At 37.8% G+C, this 21,809-nt stretch overlaps 2 protein-coding genes across 2 annotated transcripts; both read left to right on the top strand.

Moving 5' to 3' along the window:
- The first annotated feature begins 5,760 nt into the window (after nt 1-5,760).
- On the top strand, nt 5,761-13,486 carry LOC127637248 (uncharacterized). Its single transcript, XM_052118199.1, has 7 exons — nt 5,761-5,902; nt 6,067-6,229; nt 7,908-8,100; nt 8,200-8,268; nt 8,927-9,052; nt 9,213-9,362; nt 12,617-13,486. The coding sequence occupies exons 1-7, from the start codon at nt 5,761-5,763 to the stop codon at nt 13,484-13,486; spliced, it is 1,713 nt and encodes a 570-aa protein (XP_051974159.1).
- Nucleotides 13,487-13,490: 4 nt separating this feature from the next.
- Nucleotides 13,491-18,505, top strand: LOC127637246 (uncharacterized). The gene is made up of 4 exons (XM_052118198.1): nt 13,491-13,811; nt 13,934-14,627; nt 14,767-14,883; nt 18,276-18,505. Exons 1-4 carry the CDS (start codon nt 13,491-13,493, stop codon nt 18,503-18,505), a joined length of 1,362 nt encoding a protein of 453 aa, XP_051974158.1.
- Nucleotides 18,506-21,809: the final 3,304 nt, after the last annotated feature.

Here is a 21,809-nt window from a genome sequence, read left to right as displayed (position 1 = left end):
GTGTGTGTGTACTTACTTATGTCACTTTTGGGTACTTTCACCAGAATACACACCAGTAAACTGAGCACCACCTTGACAATTTGGGACTTTTTGTGTGTCCTCATTTGTTTGACCATATAATCGTATTCAGCATGCTTTAAAATGGTCCCCAGCATTAAAATCTCACTTGTCCCAAAAAACACTTTTAAGTGATTTGTGTACCTGAAGTGTGTATCCCCCACCAATTTGTGTATAACACAGCGCCCCTAAGAGAACTGCACTTCCGATTTTATACACACTTTCGGGAATCTGACCAATCAGAAGCCAGTAAGAATTTTTCGACACAGCGCACTCAGTGGCTCTTATAGAAACTGCACTTACTTAATACCTTGTCAATCTGACCAATCAGAAGCCAATTACGTCATCCTTAAAGATGGCGGAAGGAGAGTTCTTATTTACATGAAAGAATATAAGGATAAATCACATTATATTTTACATTGCATTGTAAATAATTAGTGAGTAAATAAAAATAGAGTGGTTTTGGTTAAGCACTGGGAGATTTAAAATCGTATGTCCAAAATGTTTTTCTAATCCCGATCCTTATCTGCCACTTCACTACCGAGCTGACCCCTCCCCGTTTACCGAGAGTTACCGAGAATTACCGAGACGGAGGCGGCGCGAACGATGCAGTGCAGTCAATTGGATTGTACTGTAATTTAGATATTAGTTTATTAAAGATAAATGTATAAACAATATTTAAAATAGGGAAGGTGATCGACACATAAGCACGTGTCGTTGCAAAGCAATCATTGTCTTCTCAGAGAAGGGGACAAATATTTACATTTATTAACGTTTTTAGTATGTGTATGCACCTGGATGTATTCAATGAAAATATGCCTTGTAAAGGATGTGTTAAAATCGAAATCGCTTGATTTTATTAGTGATCTTTTTAAACATTGTATTCCCCACTTCAATTATTTTGGTATCTTTCAGCCGCGCGGGAAGCACCGCACCCCTCCCCGCCTCAATGAGAGCAGTACAGAGACGAGCAATGAACAGCACAACACTTATTATATTTTTCATTAACACTTTGTTATTTATATATATATATATATATATATATATACATATATATAGTACACACACACAAATATATATATACAAATATATATATATGTATATGTGTGTATATACTATAATTATATTAAAAGACATGGAGATTAATTTACTGTCTTGAAGCAAATCTCAGTTGAATTCTTACCTAACCCTTAAAAGTAGATTATTTTATTTATTTATTGCAAGGGATATATGCTGCTTTTCATGTGACAAAGTGATTAAGCTGGGAAATGTATTCTTAAGTAATACATTTAAATAATTGATTGCAGAATAACCAGCAGCCAAGTTGTCTTTTTTGTTTCCTATCAAATTATTATACAGCATACGACCGTTATTAACTAGAACATGTTGTTTTCAATACCAAGACGGATGACTATTAGTTTATTTTATGGTGCTGTGTTTAATTTCATCACACAGAGGATTAAATCTGTAGAGGAGTGACTGCAATTGATATTGAGAAATTTTAGGACATTTGAAACCCTGTCTGAAAATATGTATTGTGTATTCAAACAACAGCAATTCAAAATTAACACTTTTGTTACATACTGTACATCACACAGTTGTAGTCATTATTGTAATCCTCATTTTCACCAATGTAGCTAAAACACATTGTACGTGGTCATGTTATAAGTTACAAAAGCTTTTGGAAACAGAAAATAAACTTGATATCTAACTAGAATTAGACCCAGTGTCATTAGTTCTGTGCCTTCAAGACCCATAACAGACTTCTGACGAAAGGGAAATCATTTAGCATATTAACTTTTACTTCAAAGAAAAAGAATGAAAAGAAACAACTACCATGGGCCAGCCCTATTTATTTTACAAGGAGAAGCTTAACTTTAAACACAATTCTTATTTAATAGTTAATTTCCCTGTTGTTCCTGTTGACATACTTGGCTGCTTTGTTATTTTATTATTATTATTGTTATTATTATTTTAATGTAGCTAATATAATTTATAATTTAATATAATTTAGTGAAAAAAATCACTAACTATAATGTTTAAAAATGCTGCAAATTGATGTAGAAAATTAGAATACCTGAAATGATTCTATGTATTTTGAGACAAAAGAGTTTTGTTGAAGGTGATTAAATAAAAAGTTTTTCAATAAACATTGAATTTTGGCAAGGATAGTATTGGGGGTAAAAGTTCCCTGTTGCAGGAGCTAAAAGTCACAAAAACTGTTGGCAGGGGAGAAGGTGCAGACTGCCTGATTGACAATTAATTGCTTTTCATAACTGAGGGGTAATACATTTATTCTGAATGATGTGTAGAGCCTGTCCATATTGACTGTTCAAATCATAATCAATGTTCAAATCATTTGTGAAATGTCTGTGGCAACATTTTAGATTAAAGATGTACAATGTTACAAAAGCCAAAAGTGGAAATTAACAGGAAATATTGCACCCTTTGCTGGAGTGGTTATTTTGAATATTTATTTAATGCAGGAAAAAATACAATACAAAAAAAATGAAATAAAAAAGTTTTTAAAAGTACAGTGACCAATTGTGCAATATCACTAAGTATGCATATACTGTATAAGTATAGATATGTGTATACTTACAAATTACTAGATACAAGTATACAGATAAACTACTATTCAAAAGTTTGGGATCACTATGAACTTTGTATGTTTTTGTAAGTAAATTATACTTTTATTAATCAAAGATGCTTTAAATTTAACAAGAAATGCAGTAAAGACAATTTATTGTTAAAAATGACTAATTTAATTAAAATAAATGCTGTGTTCAAGAATCCTACACTTGCAGCATTGACACCTCAGGCATTCCTAGCAGTCAGTTTATTCTAGATCTTCAAGTGAACACCTTTCACTGACCTTATCACAAACGTTGAACAACAGCTCAACATCTCAAACTTTGTACAGAATAGAGACATTTGAATGGATTAATCATTTATCAGTTCATTATTTAAATTGCATGTTCTATCTTTTTTCCTATTAGCCAGTGTCAGGCACTTTTTTTCTTTTAAGTCTACCTAAAATTCTTCTCTTCTAAATGTTGCAGAATAAAACTGGTATTTGCATGTACAGGTCTAGGATTTGTGCGGAGTTATCTAGAGAGTCTGATGGACTTGTGTACTAGTTGTGCATCTGGCTTGTCCATTTCTCTGTTAATTCAGATTGTTTTATTCTTTAAAGTAGTGGTGCATGGAATAGCCTTCATCTTCAAAAAGAAAAATAGACTGACTTTCTTGATAAATGTGTTTCTTTTTAGCCAGTTTTCAAACCAATGTCCAGGGTAAGCAAAGTGGCTTGCAGTAAATAAAAAAAAAGTGACATACTACACTGTGATGTTCAGGTTAAGTCATGTGGTTTTATTGTCGTTCTACCATATACAGTTAGTACCAGTCTCTGAGTATTGAGGAGTCTGATAGCTTGGGGAAGAAGCTGTTACACAGTCTGGCCGTGTGGGCCCGAATGCTTCGGTACCTCTTGCCAGACGGCAGGAAGGTGAATAGTTTATGTGAGGGGAGTGTGGATCATCCACAATGTTGGTTGCTTTTTCTGAATGCAGCGTTTAGTGTAAAGGTCTTTGATGGAGGGAAAACAGACCCCGATGATCTTCTCAGCTGTCCTCACTATCCTCTGCAGGGCTTTGCGGTCCAAAATGGTGCAAGTCCCAAACCAGGCAGTGATGCAGCTGCTTAGGATGCTCTCAATAGTCCCTCTATAGAATGTTGTGAGGATGGGGGTGGGAGATGTGCTTTCCTCAGACTTCGAAGAAAGTAGAGACACTGCTGGGCTTTCTTGGTAATAGAGTTGGTGTTGTGGGACCAGATGAGGTTCTCCGCCTGGTGAACACCAAGGAATTTGGTGCTCTTGATGATCTCCACAGAGGAGCACTTTATATATATATATATATATATACACACATACATATATACAATTTACTGTCTTGAAGCAAATCTCATTTGAATTCTTACCTAACCCTTAAAAGTAGATTATTTTATTTATGTATCGCAAGGGGACTGTATATGCTGCTTTTCATGTGACAAAGTAATGTGATGAAGCTGGAAAATGTATTTTTAAGTAATAAATAAAAATAATTTGATGATTTGATGCAGAATAACCATCAGCCAAGTTATGTCCATATTACATAGTTTCTTACAATAATGGTATTTAAGGGAATCAGAAATCAAGATGATTTAAGATAGATATTTGTGCAGTGTATCAGATACAGGTCAGTGTAGGCTGCCCTTCCCCACACACCTGATCACTGCTGCCTATCCAGAGCAAAACTTCACATGCAAAAACTTCACAGCTCAAAAAATTGAAAAAAGCAAGAAAAGTAGACATGCTCAAAAAGGGAAAGAAAATTAGACGTGCTCAAAAAAGATAAAGTAGATATACTCATAAGAATATTGATAATTTAAATTATTGTGTAAATAAAGCAATTAAAAAGAAATGTTACTAGACATAGCCACTTTTCTAACTTTGTATTTAATGGGAAATGCCATTGATTTATTAGAATGAACAGAACATAAGATTGCAAGTGAAGTGTAAGTTTGGAGACACCTCAATTAACCCCCTCCCCACTCTGCTTTCACTCAGAAGCACTTGATTTGCCCGCGGAAAAGTCTTGAAGGGGGATGGGCGCTCTCGCGCTGACCGTGAGATGCAGTGACGTCACTACACAGTAACGCGATGAGATTAATTATGTTTTGAAAGACATTTGATATGTGGCGTTTTTTCAACTAAACGAAAGGTAGAATGTCAGTTTTCATGAGAACATGAGATTATGCATTTTTAGCATTTAAATGTCCTGTGTTTGCACTATAAAAATACATAGTTGGCAAAATCTGTATCAGAATAAGAAAAAAAGACGTTATCAGAATATTTGTCTAAACATTTAATTTCAGAAAAGCTTCCTACAAGACTAAACATACTATTTATATCGTATATGGCAGAAATCGTTAGTATGAATGTGTGTCATTGCGAGTTTAACACGTGACAAACCTCGTTTTCCGGGAATTCAGACACGTGACAATGACGTCTAATGGAGCGAAGACAGTTTTTCCCGCGAACGACAACACTGAACACGCTCATTAAGGAAGAAAAGGTAAGATGTCTTGTCATAAAAATATACAATAAGAGATTCTTGACTAATAAATCGATGTTTAGCGTTGTATTCACTTGTGTTCTTCATGTCAATTGTTAGTTGAACCTGTTTAATTATGAAGTTGACGATTAAACAATTAAGCCAATTAAGTTTGTGCTTTCCCACTAGTCACATTTGTGTATTGATGGATATAATTCAGTGTAAATCTTAGAAATGCATTAATAGCAGTACCTAAGGTACCAAATTTGCTATTTGTATTTTAACATATTTTGCTTTGAGGACATTATCTTTCTGTGGTGAAGTAGAAATGAAATAGTTTGGTGTATATCATTATTTATATCTTACCTCTTACTGTAATACTCCACAAACATGGAAGCAAAGTGTGATCACAGTTGTGACCAGTGGGATTAAACCCCAATGTAAATCAACATTCTGTCATTATTTAATTTGGAGTCTCTCTCTCTCTCTCTCTCTCTCTCTCTCTCTCTCTCTCTCTCTTTTTGATTGAACAATTCTTTCTAAGATATTTTTTACATTGTAATTATGCTTGTTTATTCCATTAATTTTATATAATCGTTTTTCCCTCATGAAAATTGCCCTATGTGTGGAATTCAGCATGCTGGCTATCCGTAAAAGACGTAGAAGACCTCAGCAGGATGCTGAAGATAACATCATATTTGAAACTGAAAAGCCTGGTCTTCAAGAGCAGTACATCAGCAAATATAAAGGCAAGACAATTCAAATATAAGTACTTTGGATTACTTTTGTATTGCAGCTGAACTGTTGAATTAGTAAAATGTTAGTACATTTCAGATATTTCCATTTTTACTTATTAAATGAGATTGCAGACACCCTGTAACAGTAATCAAAATAATGTTTTTTTCTGCTTTAGGCCGTGGCGCTTTCACCACTGAATCTTTCTGCAGAGGAGACTTTGTTCTTGAATACAGAGGTGAACTTCTGAGTTCAAAGGAGAGTCTTGAACGAACTAAAAACTACACTGAAACTGAGAGCACATTCTTGTTTGATTTTCAGTGGCATGGAAAATATTGGTGGTAAGTACATCAAGAACTGTTGACTTGATGTAGCAGGGAAGCTCAAAGAGATCTTTTTCTTCAAGAGAGTAAAAGGGCCAATTTTACCAATAATGATCATTCTCTCATCATTTACTCATTCTTATTCTATCTGACTCCCAATTTAAGTCATCATTCCCTATAAATCTTTATTAATGAATAACTCCTTTCACATTTGAAATGTAGAGTGCTCTGCACATGTGTCAAGTGCAAACAACCGTAAACCAGCTTCTCTCATGAACTACAGCGGAGGATTTATAGAGAATAATGACATATTTGGGTTGAATTCTCACCCAAAGCTAATTTTATCACTTCAGAAGACATGGACTAAACACTTGAGAGGTACAGGTGCATCTAAAAAAATGTGAATATCATGGAAAAGTTAAAAATTGGAACTTTCATATATTCTAGATTCCTTACACATGAAATTTTTTTTTTTGGTTTTAATGTTGATAATTACAGCTTACAGCTCATGGAAATAAAAAATCCAGTATCTCAAAATATTAGAATAAAGAATTTATAATACAGAAATGTCAACCTTCTGAAAAGTATTTTAATTTATGCACTCAATACTTGGTCAGGGCTCTTTTTGCACAAATTATTGCATCAATGTGGCGTGGCATGGAGGCAATCTGTCTGTGGCACTGCCGAGGTGTTCTGGAAGCACAGGATGCTTTGATAGCGGCCATCAGCTTGTCTGTATTGTTGGGCACAGTAATACCATTGTTAGAAAACCAGTTACTTGTAGTTCTGGCTCTGTGGGCAGGTGCCAAGTCCTGCTGGAAAAGGAAATCAGCATCTCCAAAAACCTTGTCAGCAGATGGAAGCATGAATTGCTCTAAAATATCCTGGTAGACGGCTGAATTGACTCTCGACTTGAGAGAAAACAGTGGACCAACACCAGCAGATGACATGGCACCCCATATCATCACTGACTGTGGAAACTTCACACTGGCCTCTCCACTGAGCAACGGTCCAGTTCTTCTCCTTTAACCCAGGTAAGACGGTTCTGGCGTTGTCTCTGGTCTTGGAATGGAACAGCACTCATTCAGCAATGACCTTCTGTGGCTTACCCTCCTAGTGGAGGATGTCAATGAGTGTCGTCTGGACAACTGTCAAGTCACCAGTCTTCCCCATGATTGTGGTTGTGTGTACTGAACCAGACGGAGATTAAAGGCTCGGGAAACCTTTGCAGGTGTTTTGAGTTAATTAGCTGATTAAAACTCTTCTCAGGTTGATATTTCTGTATTATAAATTCTGTATTCTAATATATTGAGATACTGGATTTTTTATTTCTATGAGCTGTAAGCAGTAATCATCAAGATTGCAACAATAATTTTTTATGTGAAATGAATCTAGAATATAGAAAGTTCCACTTTTTGAATGAATTTTCCACAATATTAAATTTTTTGAGCAGCTGTATGTTTTCCCTTTATAACCTTTTTGAGCTTGAAAGCTTTGGACTCCATTGGCTTACATTGTAAGGACCAAAACACGTCAAAAATGATTACCACAGGAGACAGAAAGTCATATGAGGGCGAGTAAATGATGAGAGAATTATAGTGAACTGTGCCTTTAATATAAAACAGACTGTAGATGTGAAAAACACTTCTGTATATGTCTTGCATACATTTAATGGTAAGTGTGTGTGTTTATATAGTATGGATGCATCCAAGGAAGACAAGTCCCTGGGAAGACTTGTCAACGATGAGCACAAAAATCCAACTTGCAAAATGAGAACTGTTGAAGTGAAGAAAAAGCCTCATCTTTGTCTATTTGCTGTACGAGACATTTTACCAGGTGAAGAAATCACTTACAACTATGGCGACTCGGACTGGCCGTGGAGAGCCAAGGTACCATAAAGAAAATGCTAGAATTCATAAGCAGCAATATATGATGCCTTTTTCCTGTCATTAATTGCTAATGTGTTTTGTGGTCTCATATTTCTCCAGTCTTTAAATGAACCGTCAACAGAATCCAGTGATGTAAAATCAGTCAGCAGTTTGGGCCCACAGAAATCGGTAAGTACAGTTAATTCTGCTTCACTCCTTGTAATGACAAAATGGGTAATTTTGAAGCTTAGAGGCCGGATTTTACAATGCATTAAAACAATATAACTAACTCTTAAAGGAGTAGTTTACCCTAAAATAACAATTCTTTCATTATATTCATGCCATCACAGATGAATATGACTTTCTTTCTTCAGCAGAACACAAATAAAGATTTTTAGAAGAATATCTCAGCTCTGTAGGTCCGTACAATGCAAGTCAACAGGTACCAAATTTTGATAGTCCCAATGTAATCGACACAACTGCAGTCCGGCCATTAATGTCTTCCCAAGCTAAATTAATGATGTTTATAAGAAAATAACAGAATTAAAAAGTTATGATAATCTTCACTTCTGGTCACATTCTTCCCTTCCACGACGCTTAATGTAAGTGTTAACAAGTCAAGTGAGAAGTGATACAAAATTTCTTTGACTTGTCCTCACTTTTCCCTCAACTATACCAGAGCAGTGCTTACCAAAAATAAAACAACTTCGTTAAATTAACAAAACATACATCTTACCTTTTGGCTCACCTCAGTGATGCTTAAATGTCTTTAGGTGCCACAGTTTTTAACATTGACAATGTATATTTTACTCTTGGCTTAAGCTAAATACCTCTTTTATATCTACAGCAGCGGTTTCAATCAAGAATGTCAAAGTTGCGACAACATCATGAAGATTGTTATAATCGCTTTAAAAGAGCAGAGACTGAGAGGAATGAGAGTGAAAAGAAACATCTCAAGCTATTGCATGATCAGGTCACTAAACAGCTGTCACAAAAGATTGCTCGGTGAGTAATATATATGAACACAGACGCATCACAAATAATTAACACCTCAATTTCTTTACAGGTGCTTTTTGGTACTTTTGAGCCTTTCATTTAGTCCATATGATATTACTTCTGATTATGTTTTCCAGCTGTCCCCGTCACCCACTGAAGTATGCACATCTGATACACCATCACATTCACCACTTAATGTGCCGCAATCCTCATCACCTTTGCCCTGTGCTGCATCCACCGCAGGGAATGGCTTATCACAGGAACCTGAGCCTGTCTCATTAAGGGAGGTGGGTATACACATTTAGTAGACAATCTGTGGATGTCGCCATACCAGTTTAGCTTCTGGTACATGCACATTAATTTGTGTTTGTTTTATGCTTGGGTAATGCAGTTACTGCCTCCTAAAAATGAAATAGAACTCAATTTAAACAACTTTTAACATTTATGTACCCCCCACCACCTGCAACCACACATACATTCCAGTGGTCAAACATAAAATAACAACAGACACGCATATAAACAAACAGTCCAAATAAAATACTTGATGACTTAAAAACATATACAATTAACCAACATACCCCACCTGCCCACATCCCTCAAATTTTTTTTAAATGGTCAAAATTAACTCTGAATTAACTGAATCACATAAATTTGCTGGGAATAAAATACCCAAATACTAAATGCCCTGTTTGGGCCACTGAAAGATGTCAGATGAAAAGCTGTTTACGGGCAGTATGCTGTCAGAGCCAAAGTTTCAGATTTAGACCAGTTAAATAGAATTTAGACCCCAGAGCCTTGCCTGTAGGTAAGGGCTTAATTACCTCGCCAAGCTCCTCCAAGTTTATCTCCAGAATCAATAAAAAATGTTTGCTCAGTCAACAGTTTAGGGAGATCTAATGGTTCCACAAAATTTCTAATATCTTCATCAGTAGATCTAAAACATGGAACTATAAAGATCAAGATAGATTTCTTTAAAAGTATTATTAATATCAATGGTAAATATTTCACCAGCAGCAGATTTAATTGAGGGAATGGTAGAAAAAGACTCTTTCCTTTATATATCTAGCCAAAAGCTTCCCTGCTTTGTCCCCCGACTCAAAGTATGACAAAATAGTATTATATCTGTATTTCAATCGGGTCAATTCTCTGAGGCCATCAGATCGACATTTGGCGCTTCAGCTCTGCCTCGGCACTTTTAATATTCCCTCCAACTCCACGAGTTCTCATGCTTTGGATTTTTTGATGAATGAGGCATACTGTATGATCCGACCCCTAAGAAATGCCTTAAGTGTCTACAAGCCACGCCCACAGAAGATAATGAGGACCAGTTGGACTCCATATAAACAATGATTTCGGACTTTAAAATTAGTTGGAACTCAGAATTTTGCAAAAGGGAAACATTAAAACACCAACTATATTCTTTTTTTTTTTTTCTCTGTATGTGGCAACACCTTTAAACTCACCAGAGTGTGATCAGAGACTAAGATGTATAGTCCCTACCATATGGATTCAAATGTATAGACCCTACCATATGGGTTCAAAAGTCTCCAAATATCTGTAAGACCAAGATTTGTACACATCCTCTGAAGCGTAGATGTTGCTCTAGGGGACTTACACACTTTTCCTTTACTATGATCAAGGACTGAATCCATCAATAGATTAAAGTCTCCTCCCAACATTATATTGTTATAATGCACATTGTTATGTGCAGAAATATTAGCCAAAATCAACCTTTGCCCCTGAATTTCAAAAAAAAAAATAATGACTCTAATTTAACTTTAATCCGTTGGAGACATTTGAATTGTAGATGTTTACTTATCAATGTAATGACTCCCCTGCTCTTACTCGAGCCAGCACTAAAGAAAACATGTCCATCCCATATCTTCCCAAAATGTTCAGCTTCCTGCAGAAAACTTGTGTTTCTTTAAGAAACACTATATCCTATTTCTTACGCTTTTAAGAAAATAAATAACCTTCCTTCTTTTTATGGGGTGTCCCAACCATTCACATTCCATGTGAAGAGTGACAATCCACTCATATTAGTATTTGACATTAACATAGTAGAGAAATTAGATAAAAATGTAATTATAAAGACCACATTCCACATTGGTGCAACAATCAACCCCGAACTTTCCCCAGCAAAAAAAAAAGAAAACATGTGCATTAACCCTGCGCACAACATCACCAATTGGTGTCCATCCCTCTAAACTCAAACAGTCCATGTACGCCTACGATAGTCCCTGCGACAAACTTGCCATCAGATTGCTCAAGTCCGGTGCTTCCACACAATTTTTTTAAACAGAATTACACATCAGAAGATCATCTATAAAACAAACTCCAGCCCATAAGCGGAATAAACACACAAAAAAAGTGTAGATTCATCCACTTAATTGTCTTGAAGGTCTGGGCCTGCACAAAACAAGCTCCAGCCGCTAGCGGAACCTGCACAAAGCATCTATTCAGTTCTTTGTGCAGTCAAACTCACTCCAATGTCCTGTAAGAAATATTCCACAAAACAAACTCCAGCCAACTTGAGGCATAAGCACCTAAAACAAGCAGATTCATCCACATGGCTTACTCCAATGTCTTTATGTAGGACAATGCTTGCTGTGACATGTAAATAGTATGCAGACATCCTTAGTATCTGTTCTCAATTTGGCCAGGAATATCAGTGCAAAAGTGATCATCCGTTGATGTCATCCGCTGATTCTATTTAGAGAACATGTCGACAATCAACAGAGCAATGAAAATTGACACAGCCTGTCTCTAAAATCCGAAATGATTTTAATTGTTTAATTTTCGATTAGCACGCTTTTAAAATCATGGTAAATGGGATACTGTTTAAAATATTTGGAAACTACCCAGCTCTATTCATCGATATACAATTAAATCATCCTATAAACCAGCCCTAGTGAGAACATGAGAAAACGGCACATTTTTATATAAAAATACATTCCTCTTGCTGAATGATCAAATTCAATGCTGTCCCAGCATTTTGTGTGTTCATCTTTCTGCATGTTTGTCTGTCAGTGCAACCAGGTGAAGCATTAGATATTTACATACAATGATATTAACAATATAAAAAATCTCCACCAGTTGACACTTTATTTCTATATAAATATATACAGTATATCGTGGAGATGAAACGCCACCCAGTCTTAATATCTCTATTAAGATAAGTCACTATTATTACATAAATGTCCAACCATAATTATTTGATAAAAATTTTTGTGCACTCAAATTCCAATCACATATTACTCTCCAAAGAAGGGCATTTTAGATTATTAGAGAAATTATGTGAGAGGTACGTGACATGCTATGCAGCATTTTTAATGCTTGTATGATAACCTGAAAGAGTGTCTTGCTTGTCATTACACTTAAGTAACCACAGTACAATGCTAATTAGATTTACAGAAACCACATAATGCCCATAGACTACTAACACCTTATCTTATTTAAAAGTTCACTCCCCTTATTTGAGCACTGAAACTTACTGAAATTGTACATCCTTATTTTCATCATGTGTTGTTCTCTTTTTCAGTACTCATGGAAAGCCCTCAGTGATTCAGATGTTACAGACTACAGCGATGTTGACTATGTACCCAAGAGCAGCTCAGACGAATCAGATGATAGTGCTTCTGGATATAGCATGGTTGAAAGTAGCTTAGATGAAGCTAATGAAAAGACTTCTGGAAAAGGTATGGTCAAAAGTTCTCTGAAAAATCCAACTTCACCATTTTCACAAAGCTATAAAGATACAAGCAGTTCATCAGACACAGGCGTGACAACACCATCACCAAATGCTAAAGTGCAATGCAAAACCAAAGAGACAGACCCCTCTTCTGAAGATAGGTCTTTTATTCAATCAATGCCATCACCTGTGCAGGATCGCAAGTCATATAAGAAGAAGCAGTATTGTCTTTATTGCTCTAAGCCTTTTTCAAAAATGGCAAGACACCTTGAATCTGTCCATCGCAATGAAGTGGACGTTGCAAAGGCAGTTGCGTTTCCAAAACATTCTAAAGAGAGGCGAATCCAGTTAAACCTCCTTAGAAAAAGGGGCAACTTTGCCCACAACACAGATGTGGCAAGAAATGGACATGGAGAGATGGTTGCCTGCTACCGTCCAAAAGAGAGCAAAAAAGCCAAGGATTTCATTCACTGTGTTTACTGCCAAGGGCTTTACAACAAGCGTAGCCTTTGGAAACATTTAAAGAACTGTCCTCTGAAACCTAAAGATGATGAATCCAAGGGCAGGAAAAGAGTCCGATCACTCTGCGCTCTGAAAACTCCAGTTGGTTTAGAAGTGAGCAAAGGTTTAAAGAATATACTTTCCATTATGAACTATGATGAAGTTTCCGTGTTGTTCACTCTGACTGCTGCATCATGCAACTGGGGAGCACATGTTTAATAGGATGGGATCTGATGTTAATAAACATGACTACATCAGACAGAAGATGAGAGAAGTTGGCAGACTTCTTCTTGAAGCAAGGAAGATTACTCGGCTAAGATCTATGGTGGACTTCATCATTCCAGCAAATTTCAAACAAGTCATTTCAGCTGTTAAAGTTGTATCTGGCTATGATGAAGAGAAAAACTGCTACCGCATTCCCTCTCTAGCTCTCAAACTTGGTCATTCTTTAAACAAGATCTGTAGTATTGTTGAGAGCAATGCCATGATGTACGGAGACCATCAACGTGCTGAGTGTGCTCGAGACTTCAGAAAAATACACCAGGCAAGATGGAACGAATACATTTCTGCTGGTGCTTTAACTACTTTAAAAGAAGCCAAGTGGAACACGCCTCAGATCATTCCTTTCACTCAAGATGTCAAAGTTCTGCATGCACATCTGGAAAGAAACACAAACAGTTCCTAAGCAAGCTCAGAAACTGCCCATCGGCAAAAAGCTATTCAGCTCTTGCTAAGGTCACATTGACGCAAGTCATCCTGTTCAACAGAAGAAGAGAAGGTGAGGTATCACGAATGCTTTTGGCAGCTTTTAAAAGCAGGGATTCTTCTGAGCTACATGAAGACCTAGCGATCTGTCTTTCGGAGTTCGAGAGAAAGTTGTGTCTGCACTTCACCCGAGTTGAGATCCGTGGTAAACGAGGGAGAAAGGTTCCTGTGCTTCTCAAGCCTTCAATGGTTTCTGCCATGGAGCTGCTTGTTGAAACACGTGAGGTTTGTGAAGTCCCAGCTGAGAATCCTTTTCTGTTTGCCAGATCAGGAGCAATGTCTGCATACCGAGGAGGAGAGTGCATTTACAGAGCTGCTCAGGAATGTGGCATAAAGAATCCAGAAGCACTGTCATCAACTAAGCTGAGGAAACACATAGCAACCATGTCAAAAATCTTGAACCTTGATGAGAACGAAGCAGATCAATTGGCTGATTTCCTCGGTCATGATATCAGAATCCACAGACAATATTACCGCTTACCGGAGGGGACGCTGCAGCTGGCAAAGATGAGCAAGGTCTTGTTAGCAATGGAAAAGGGAACACTCTCAGACTTCAAAGGAAAGACGCTTGATGAGATTGAAATTGACCCAAATGGTATGAGCATGCTTGCATGTCTATGCTAATATTTTTGTCTATGCAAGTTTTTTGACAGAAAATGTAAGAAAAAAAATTACATTTGAAAGTATGATGCTATGATGATATTATATTTTCATTCATCAATGCTTTCTTTTAGAACAATTTGAACCCCTCGTTAATGATATGTCAAGTGATGAGGAGGATTGCAGCGACCCATCTCAGTCAGCATCCCCAGAAGAGACGGCTCAACTGTCTGGATCACAAAAGGATCAAAGTAAGCAAAGTTTTAACCAATCATTTAATCACCAAGAATTACTTTTATATTAACTAAAGACAACAATCAGGGAGGCCAGTTCGAAGTAAAAAGGTTGTTTTATATCTTGGGGTATGCCTCTGGGCTTTCTTTAGAGAAAATAGACTGCAAGTTTAAAGAAAGTAAATGATTTAAATGTACATTCAGTAAGGTTTCAGCTGTTTTGCTGGCTTTTGTTCGGCTTCTATATTTTCACACATCTTTTTTTTATGTAATTACAATTGTATTCATTAATCACAGAACATATGCATAGTATAAAACAATGCTGTTTATAAGAATATGACACAATCTTGTGTTTTTTATTACAACTAGTGCTGTCGGTCAATTAAAAGTTTTAATCGTGATGAATCACATAATTTTACATCATTAATCATGAATAATCACTGATTTTGAAAGTGCTAAAATTTTACCTTTTAAATTGAAATTAATTTTAAAATGTATAATGGGAAAGATCAGGGCTGTGTTTCCCAAAAAGAGCATTGGTGCCTACAGTATTTACGATCTATCCCAGAGATCACAAAGTTGTCTTTTGTTCCAAATTGCATGCAGGTCACTTACAATATACATTCAGGTCCATAAATATTGGGACATCGACACAATTCAAATCTTTTTGGCTCTATACACCACCACAATGGATTTGAAATGAAACGAACAAGATGTGCTTTAACTGCAGACTTTCAGCTTTAATTTGAGGGTATTTACATCCAAATCAGGTGAACGGTGTAGGAATTACTACAGTATGTATATGTGCCTCCCACTTTTAAGGGACCAAAAGTAATGGGACAATTGGCTACTCAGCTGTTCCATGGCCAGGTGTGTGTTATTCCCTCATTATCCCATTTACAAGGAGCAGATAAAAGGTCCAGAGTTCATTTCAAGTGTGCTATTTGCATTTGGAATCTGTTGCTGTCAACTCTCACTATAAGAGCCAAAGAGCTGTCACTATCAGTGAAGCAAGCCATCATTAGGCTGAAAAATCAAAACAAACCCATCAGAGAGATAGCAAAAACATTAGGTGTGGCCAAATCAACTGTTTGGAACATTCTTAAATAGAAAGAACACACAGGTGAGCTCAGCAACACCAAAAGACCCGGAAGACCACGGAAAACAACTGTGGTGGATGACCGAAGAATTCTTTCCCAGGTGAAGAAAACACCCTTCACAACAGTTGGCCAGATCAAGAACACTCTCCAGGAGGTAGGTGTATGTGTGTCAAAGTCAACAATCAAGAGAAGACTTCACCAGAGTGAATACAGTGGGTTCACCACAAGATGTAAACCATTGGTGAGCCTCAAAAACAGGAAGACCAGATTAGAGTTTGCAAACAACATCTAAAAAAGCCTTCACAGTTCTGGAACAACATCCTATGGACAGATGAGACAAAGATCAACTTGTACCAGAGTGATGGGAAGAGAAGAGTATGGAGAAGGAAAGGAACTGCTCATGATCCAAAGCATACCACCTCATCAGTGAAGCATGGTGGTGGTAGTGTCATGGCGTCGGCATGTATGGCTGCCAATGGAACTGGTTCTCTTGTATTTATTGATCGATGTGACTGCTGACAAAAGCAGCAGGATGAATTCTGAAGTGTTTCGGGCAATATTATCTGCTCATATTCAGCCAAATGCTTCAGAACTCATTGGACGGCGCTTCAGTACAGATGGACAATGACCAGAAGCGTACTCGCGAAAGCAACCAAAGAGTTTTTCAAGGGAAAGAAGTGGAGTGTTATGCAATGGCCAAGTCAGTCACCTGACCTGAATCCGATTGAGCATGCATTTCACTTGCTGAAGACAAAACTGAAGGAAAATGCCCCAAGAACAAGCAGGAACTGAAGACAGTTGCAGTAGAGGCCTGGCAGAGCATCACCAGGGATGAAACCCAGCGTCTGGTGATGTCTATGCGTTCCAGACTTCAGGCTGTAATTGACTGCAAAGGATTTGCAACCAAGTATTAAAAAGTGAAAGTTTGATTTATGATTGTTAATCTGTCCCATTACTTTTGGTCCCTCAAAAGTGGGAGGCACATATGCACACTGTTGTAATTCCTACACCGCTCACCTGATAAATACCCTCAGATTAAAGCTGAAAGTCTGCAGTTAAAGCACATCTTGTTCGTTTCATTTCAAATCCATTGTGGTGGTGTATAGAGCCAAACAGATTCGAATTGTGTCCATGTCCCAATATTTATGGACCTGACTGTATTTATTTATGCCATTTACGATTGATATCAAAATGCAATTATTTGTATTTGCTTTGTAAAATAAATGAATATAGTTAATTTCAGCATATTGTGGGATATTCTGAATGAGTCTATTTTTATTTTTTGATCCAATTGTTGTGACTTCATTCAATGTGGGAATTGTGTAAGAAAAAGTCATCATGAAAGTTAAAGTATTAAAATAATGTAATTTTTGCAAGCCCTTGATATATCAATAAATTAAATGTATTGTGCAGTCCTAAAATGGGCATTAAATCTCTTTAACACTCATCCTCCACAATATTAATCAGTTGGAAGTATATGGCTTTCTTTTTTTGTTTTGCACAGCAACCATACAGCCACGTTCATGAATATGTGCACTATTATGCAAATGAAAGGGTAAATAGCGGTTAACATATGCTCGCGAATCGCCACAAGGAACTTGCATCATTATAACCAATATAAACTGCAATGACTCAAACTTAGTGTTTCAAAAAAAGCATACACCACTTGTAAAAGAGTATTATTAAAAAACCTTGTGTGTATTAACCCACATTCACACCTGTGGAAAGGCAGGAAAAAACTGAAAGTAACATTGGATTGGTGGCGTCATCTAGCGCCACACAACATAGACGTCATTATAAAAGTCCTCCCAGTATACACACTGGGACATCAGAACACAACGGTAAATGCATTACTCACGATTAAGAACAATTTACTAATTAATCCCATACGGTAACGTGATAATTTTGTTTGTCATTTTTAATTACAACATTACCAGGAGAGAAACAGCACCTTTAGCAGAAGATTAATATTATTGTGTTAATACTATTATGTGATCATAGGCAGCCTCACCTTATTCTCAGCTGTTTATCGAAAACTGCACTCCTGTCAGATCGTCAAAGAATAGCACAAATATTACTAACTGCCATTGGCCATTTGGGCCCCATCCTCACTCGACACAAACTCTTTCAAACACACATCATGTAGGTGACTGATTTTGGTTTCAAAGCTGGGAATTTTCCTGAAATGTAAGCAGTTGGCATCCCTGAGCAATAAGCATCTGAGGGCTTTTCACATTTTCTAATAATCTACAGATTACAATATGTCATGATTGGTTCTGATTTAAAACTTTATTTCCTTATTTTTTTCAGGTTCTTTAAAGGCTCCAAAAAGAAAATGGGAGGACATTGAGGTAAAAGCAATAGAAAGGCACATGATGAGGTTCATCAAGACATGCAAAGTTCCTGGTAAGCAAGACTGTGAAAGATGCATTGAAGCAGAGCCAGAGGCTTTGAAGGAGCGAACATGGACTGGCCTGAAAAACTATGTGCTGAAACAGGATCACAACTCTCAAAAAAAAGGGTGCTTTGTAGCCGTGTAGAAGTAAAATGACTTTTCAATATTCAGCACTTTTTTGAATTTTGTTTCATAAGCTGTTCACCACTATGTGTTTAACACTTTTTCATTTTCTCTTGAAAAAACAGTTGTTAAAAGTAGAAGTGAAAGGGATGAAAAGAGGGAGGAGTGAAAGTGAAGTAGACGGAAAAGAGGGAGGAGTGAAAGTGAAGTAGATGAAAAGAGGGAGGAGTGAAAGTGAAGTAGACAAAAAGAGGGAGGAGTGAAAGTGAAGTAGACGAAAAGAGGGAGGAGTGAAAGTGAAGTAGACGAAAAGAGGGAGGCGTGAAAGTGAAGTAGACGAAAAGAGGGAGGCGTGAAAGTGAAGTAGAGGAAAAGAGGGAGGAGTGAAAGTGAAGTAGAGGAAAAGAGGGAGGAGTGAAAGTGAAGTAGAGGAAAAGAGGGAGGCGTGAAAGTGAAGTAGAGGAAAAGAGGGAGGAGTGAAAGTGAAGTAGAGGAAAAGAGGGAGGAGTGAAAGTGAAGTAGAGGAAAAGAGGGAGGAGTGAAAGTGAAGTAGAGGAAAAGAGGGAGGAGTGAAAGTGAAGTAGAGGAAAAGAGGGAGGAGTGAAAGTGAAGTAGAGGAAAAGAGGGAGGAGTGAAAGTGAAGTAGAGGAAAAGAGGGAGGAGTGAAAGTGAAGTAGAGGAAAAGAGGGAGGAGTGAAAGTGAAGTAGACGAAAAGAGGGAGGAGTGAAAGTGAAGTAGAGGAAAAGAGGGAGGAGTGAAAGTGAAGTAGAGGAAAAGAGGGAGGAGTGAAAGTGAAGTAGAGGAAAAGAGGGAGGAGTGAAAGTGAAGTAGAGGAAAGAGGGAGGAGTGAAAGTGAAGTAGAGGAAAGAGGGAGGAGTGAAAGTGAAGTAGACGAAAAGAGGGAGGAGTGAAAGTGAAGTAGACGAAAAGAGGGAGGAGTGAAAGTGAAGTAGAGGAAAAGAGGGAGGAGTGAAAGTGAAGTAGAGGAAAAGAGGGAGGAGTGAAAGTGAAGTAGAGGAAAGAGGGAGGAGTGAAAGTGAAATAGAGGAAAGAGGGAGGAGTGAAAGTGAAGTAGAGGAAAAGAGGGAGGAGTGAAAGTGAAGTAGACAAAAAGATGGAGGAGTGAAAGTGAAGTAGAGGAAAAGAGGGAGGAATGAAGATATAGTTAATTGTTTAGGCCAAGGTTCTCGATCTCGTTATATATTATATTTTATCTTCTACAATGTGTTCACTGCTCTTTCAACATCTTGGCATTTCTTAGGATTAAGAGAATGATTGTGCATGCAGTGCATTTGCATGTAATATTCTTTGCAACATCCTGTCAATGTTATATATTGCAAAGTCAATTTAAAAAAGTTTGCTTGTACAATACAGTGTGGTGTGTTTTTCTATCCTCAATTGTTTGTATATCAGTATCAGAGTCCCCAAAGAGTCATTCAAGACGAGTTTGTTAACGTCGGAGTCCTCAAAGTGTCTATTAATTGGAGTGTGTGTAACGTCTGAGTCCTAGAAGAGTCTATTAAGTGGAGTGTGTGTAACGTCTGAGTCCTCGAAGTGTCTATTAATTGGAGTGTGTGTAACGTCTGAGTCCTCGAAGTGTCTATTAAGTGGAGTGTGTGTAACGCCTGAGTCCTCGAAGTGTCTATTAATTGGAGTGTGTGTAACGCCTGAGTCCTCGAAGTGTCTATTAAGTGGAGTGTGTGTAACGTCTGAGTCCTCAAGTGTCTATTAATTGGAGTGTGTGTAACGCCTGAGTCCTCGAAGTGTCTATTAATTGGAGTGTGTGTAACGCCTGAGTCCTCGAGTGTCTATTAAGTGGAGTGTGTAACGCCTGAGTCCTCGAAGTGTCTATTAATTGGAGTGTGTGTAACGTCTGAGTCCTCGAAGTGTCTATTAATTGGAGTGTGTGTAACGCCTGAGTCCTCGAAGTGTCTATTAATTGGAGTGTGTGTAACGCCTGAGTCCTCGATTAGAGTGTGTGTAACGTCTGAGTCCTCGAAGTGTCTATTAAGTGGAGTGTGTGTAACGCCTGAGTCCTCGAGTGTCTATTAAGTGGAGTGTGTGTAACGTCTGAGTCCTCGAAGTGTCTATTAAGTGGAGTGTGTGTAACGTCTGAGTCCTCGAGTGTCTATTAATTGGAGTGTGTGTAACGTCTGAGTCCTCGAGTGTCTATTAATTGGAGTGTGTGTAACGCCTGAGTCCTCGAAGTGTCTATTAATTGGAGTGTGTACGTCTGAGTCCCGAGTGTTATTGGGGTGTAACGCCTGAGTCCTCGAAGTGTCTATTAGTGGAGTGTGTGTAACGTCTGAGTCCTCGAAGTGTCTATTAATTGGAGTGTGTGTAACGTCTGAGTCCTCGAAGTGTCTATTAAGTGGAGTGTGTGTAACGTCTGAGTCCTCGAAGTGTCTATTAATTGGAGTGTGTGTAACGTCTGAGTCCTCAGTGTCATTAATGGAGTGTGTAACGTCTGAGTCCTCGAAGTGTCTATTAAGTGGAGTGTGTGTAACGTCTGAGTCCTCGAAGTGTCTATTAATTGGAGTGTGTGTAACGTCTGAGTCCTCGAAGTGTCTATTAATTGGAGTGTGTGTAGCGTCTGAGTCCTCGAAGTGTCTATTAAGTGGAGTGTGTGTAACGTCTGAGTCCTCGAAGTGTCTATTAAGTGGAGTGTGTGTAGCGTCTGAGTCCTCGAAGTGTCTATTAATTGGAGTGTGTGTAACGTCTGAGTCCTCGAAGTGTCTATTAAGTGGAGTGTGTAACGCCTGAGTCCTCGGTGACATTAAGTGGAGTGTGTGTAACGTCTGAGTCCTAGAAGTGTCTATTAATTGGAGTGTGTGTAACGTCTGAGTCCTCGAGTGTCTATTAATTGGAGTGTGTGTAACGTCTGAGTCCTCGAGTGACATTAAGTGGAGTGTGTGTAACGTCTGAGTCCTCGAAGTGTCTATTAAGTGGAGTGTGTGTAACGTCTGAGTCCTCGAAATGTCTATTAATTGGAGTGTGTGTAACGTCCGAGTCCTCGAAGTGACATTAATTGGAGTGTGTGTAACGTCTGAGTCCTCGAAATGTCTATTAAGTGGAGTGTGTGTAACGTCTGAGTCCTCGAAGTGTCTATTAAGTGGAGTGTGTGTAACGTCTGAGTCCTCGAAATGTCTATTAAGTGGAGTGTGTGTGTAACGCTGGAGTCCGCTATAGTGTCGGTTTTGAGGGCTTTTACACTGGCAGTTTAGGATGGCATGAAAAGTTGTTAATGTGTCATGCGGACAGGTTTGGGGAGAAACGGAATACATGTAATGGGATTACGTATTTAAAATACAAAATATTAGTAATA

This window comes from Xyrauchen texanus, chromosome 45, assembly GCF_025860055.1.
Source record: "Xyrauchen texanus isolate HMW12.3.18 chromosome 45, RBS_HiC_50CHRs, whole genome shotgun sequence".
Classification (NCBI taxonomy): Eukaryota; Metazoa; Chordata; class Actinopteri; order Cypriniformes; family Catostomidae; genus Xyrauchen; species Xyrauchen texanus.
The sequence above is the reverse complement of the archived record's forward strand: the minus strand, read 5'-3'. Positions and strand labels throughout refer to the sequence as shown.

What these genes read in the sequence shown, in the direction of transcription:
- LOC127637246 (XM_052118198.1), top strand. Translation starts at nt 13,491, where the DNA reads ATGGGATCTGATGTTAATAAACATGACTACATCAGACAGAAGATGAGA. An exon ending in ACTTCAGAAAAATACACCAG is followed by an intron (nt 13,812 to 13,933) that starts GCAAGATGGAAC and finishes ACATCTGGAAAG; the next exon opens with AAACACAAACAGTTCCTAAG. An exon ending in GATTGAAATTGACCCAAATG is followed by an intron (nt 14,628 to 14,766) that starts GTATGAGCATGC and finishes GCTTTCTTTTAG; the next exon opens with AACAATTTGAACCCCTCGTT.
- LOC127637248 (XM_052118199.1), top strand. Translation starts at nt 5,761, where the DNA reads ATGAAAATTGCCCTATGTGTGGAATTCAGCATGCTGGCTATCCGTAAA. An exon ending in GTTTGGGCCCACAGAAATCG is followed by an intron (nt 8,269 to 8,926) that starts GTAAGTACAGTT and finishes TTATATCTACAG; the next exon opens with CAGCGGTTTCAATCAAGAAT. An exon ending in TCAAGCTATTGCATGATCAG is followed by an intron (nt 9,053 to 9,212) that starts GTCACTAAACAG and finishes TATGTTTTCCAG; the next exon opens with CTGTCCCCGTCACCCACTGA.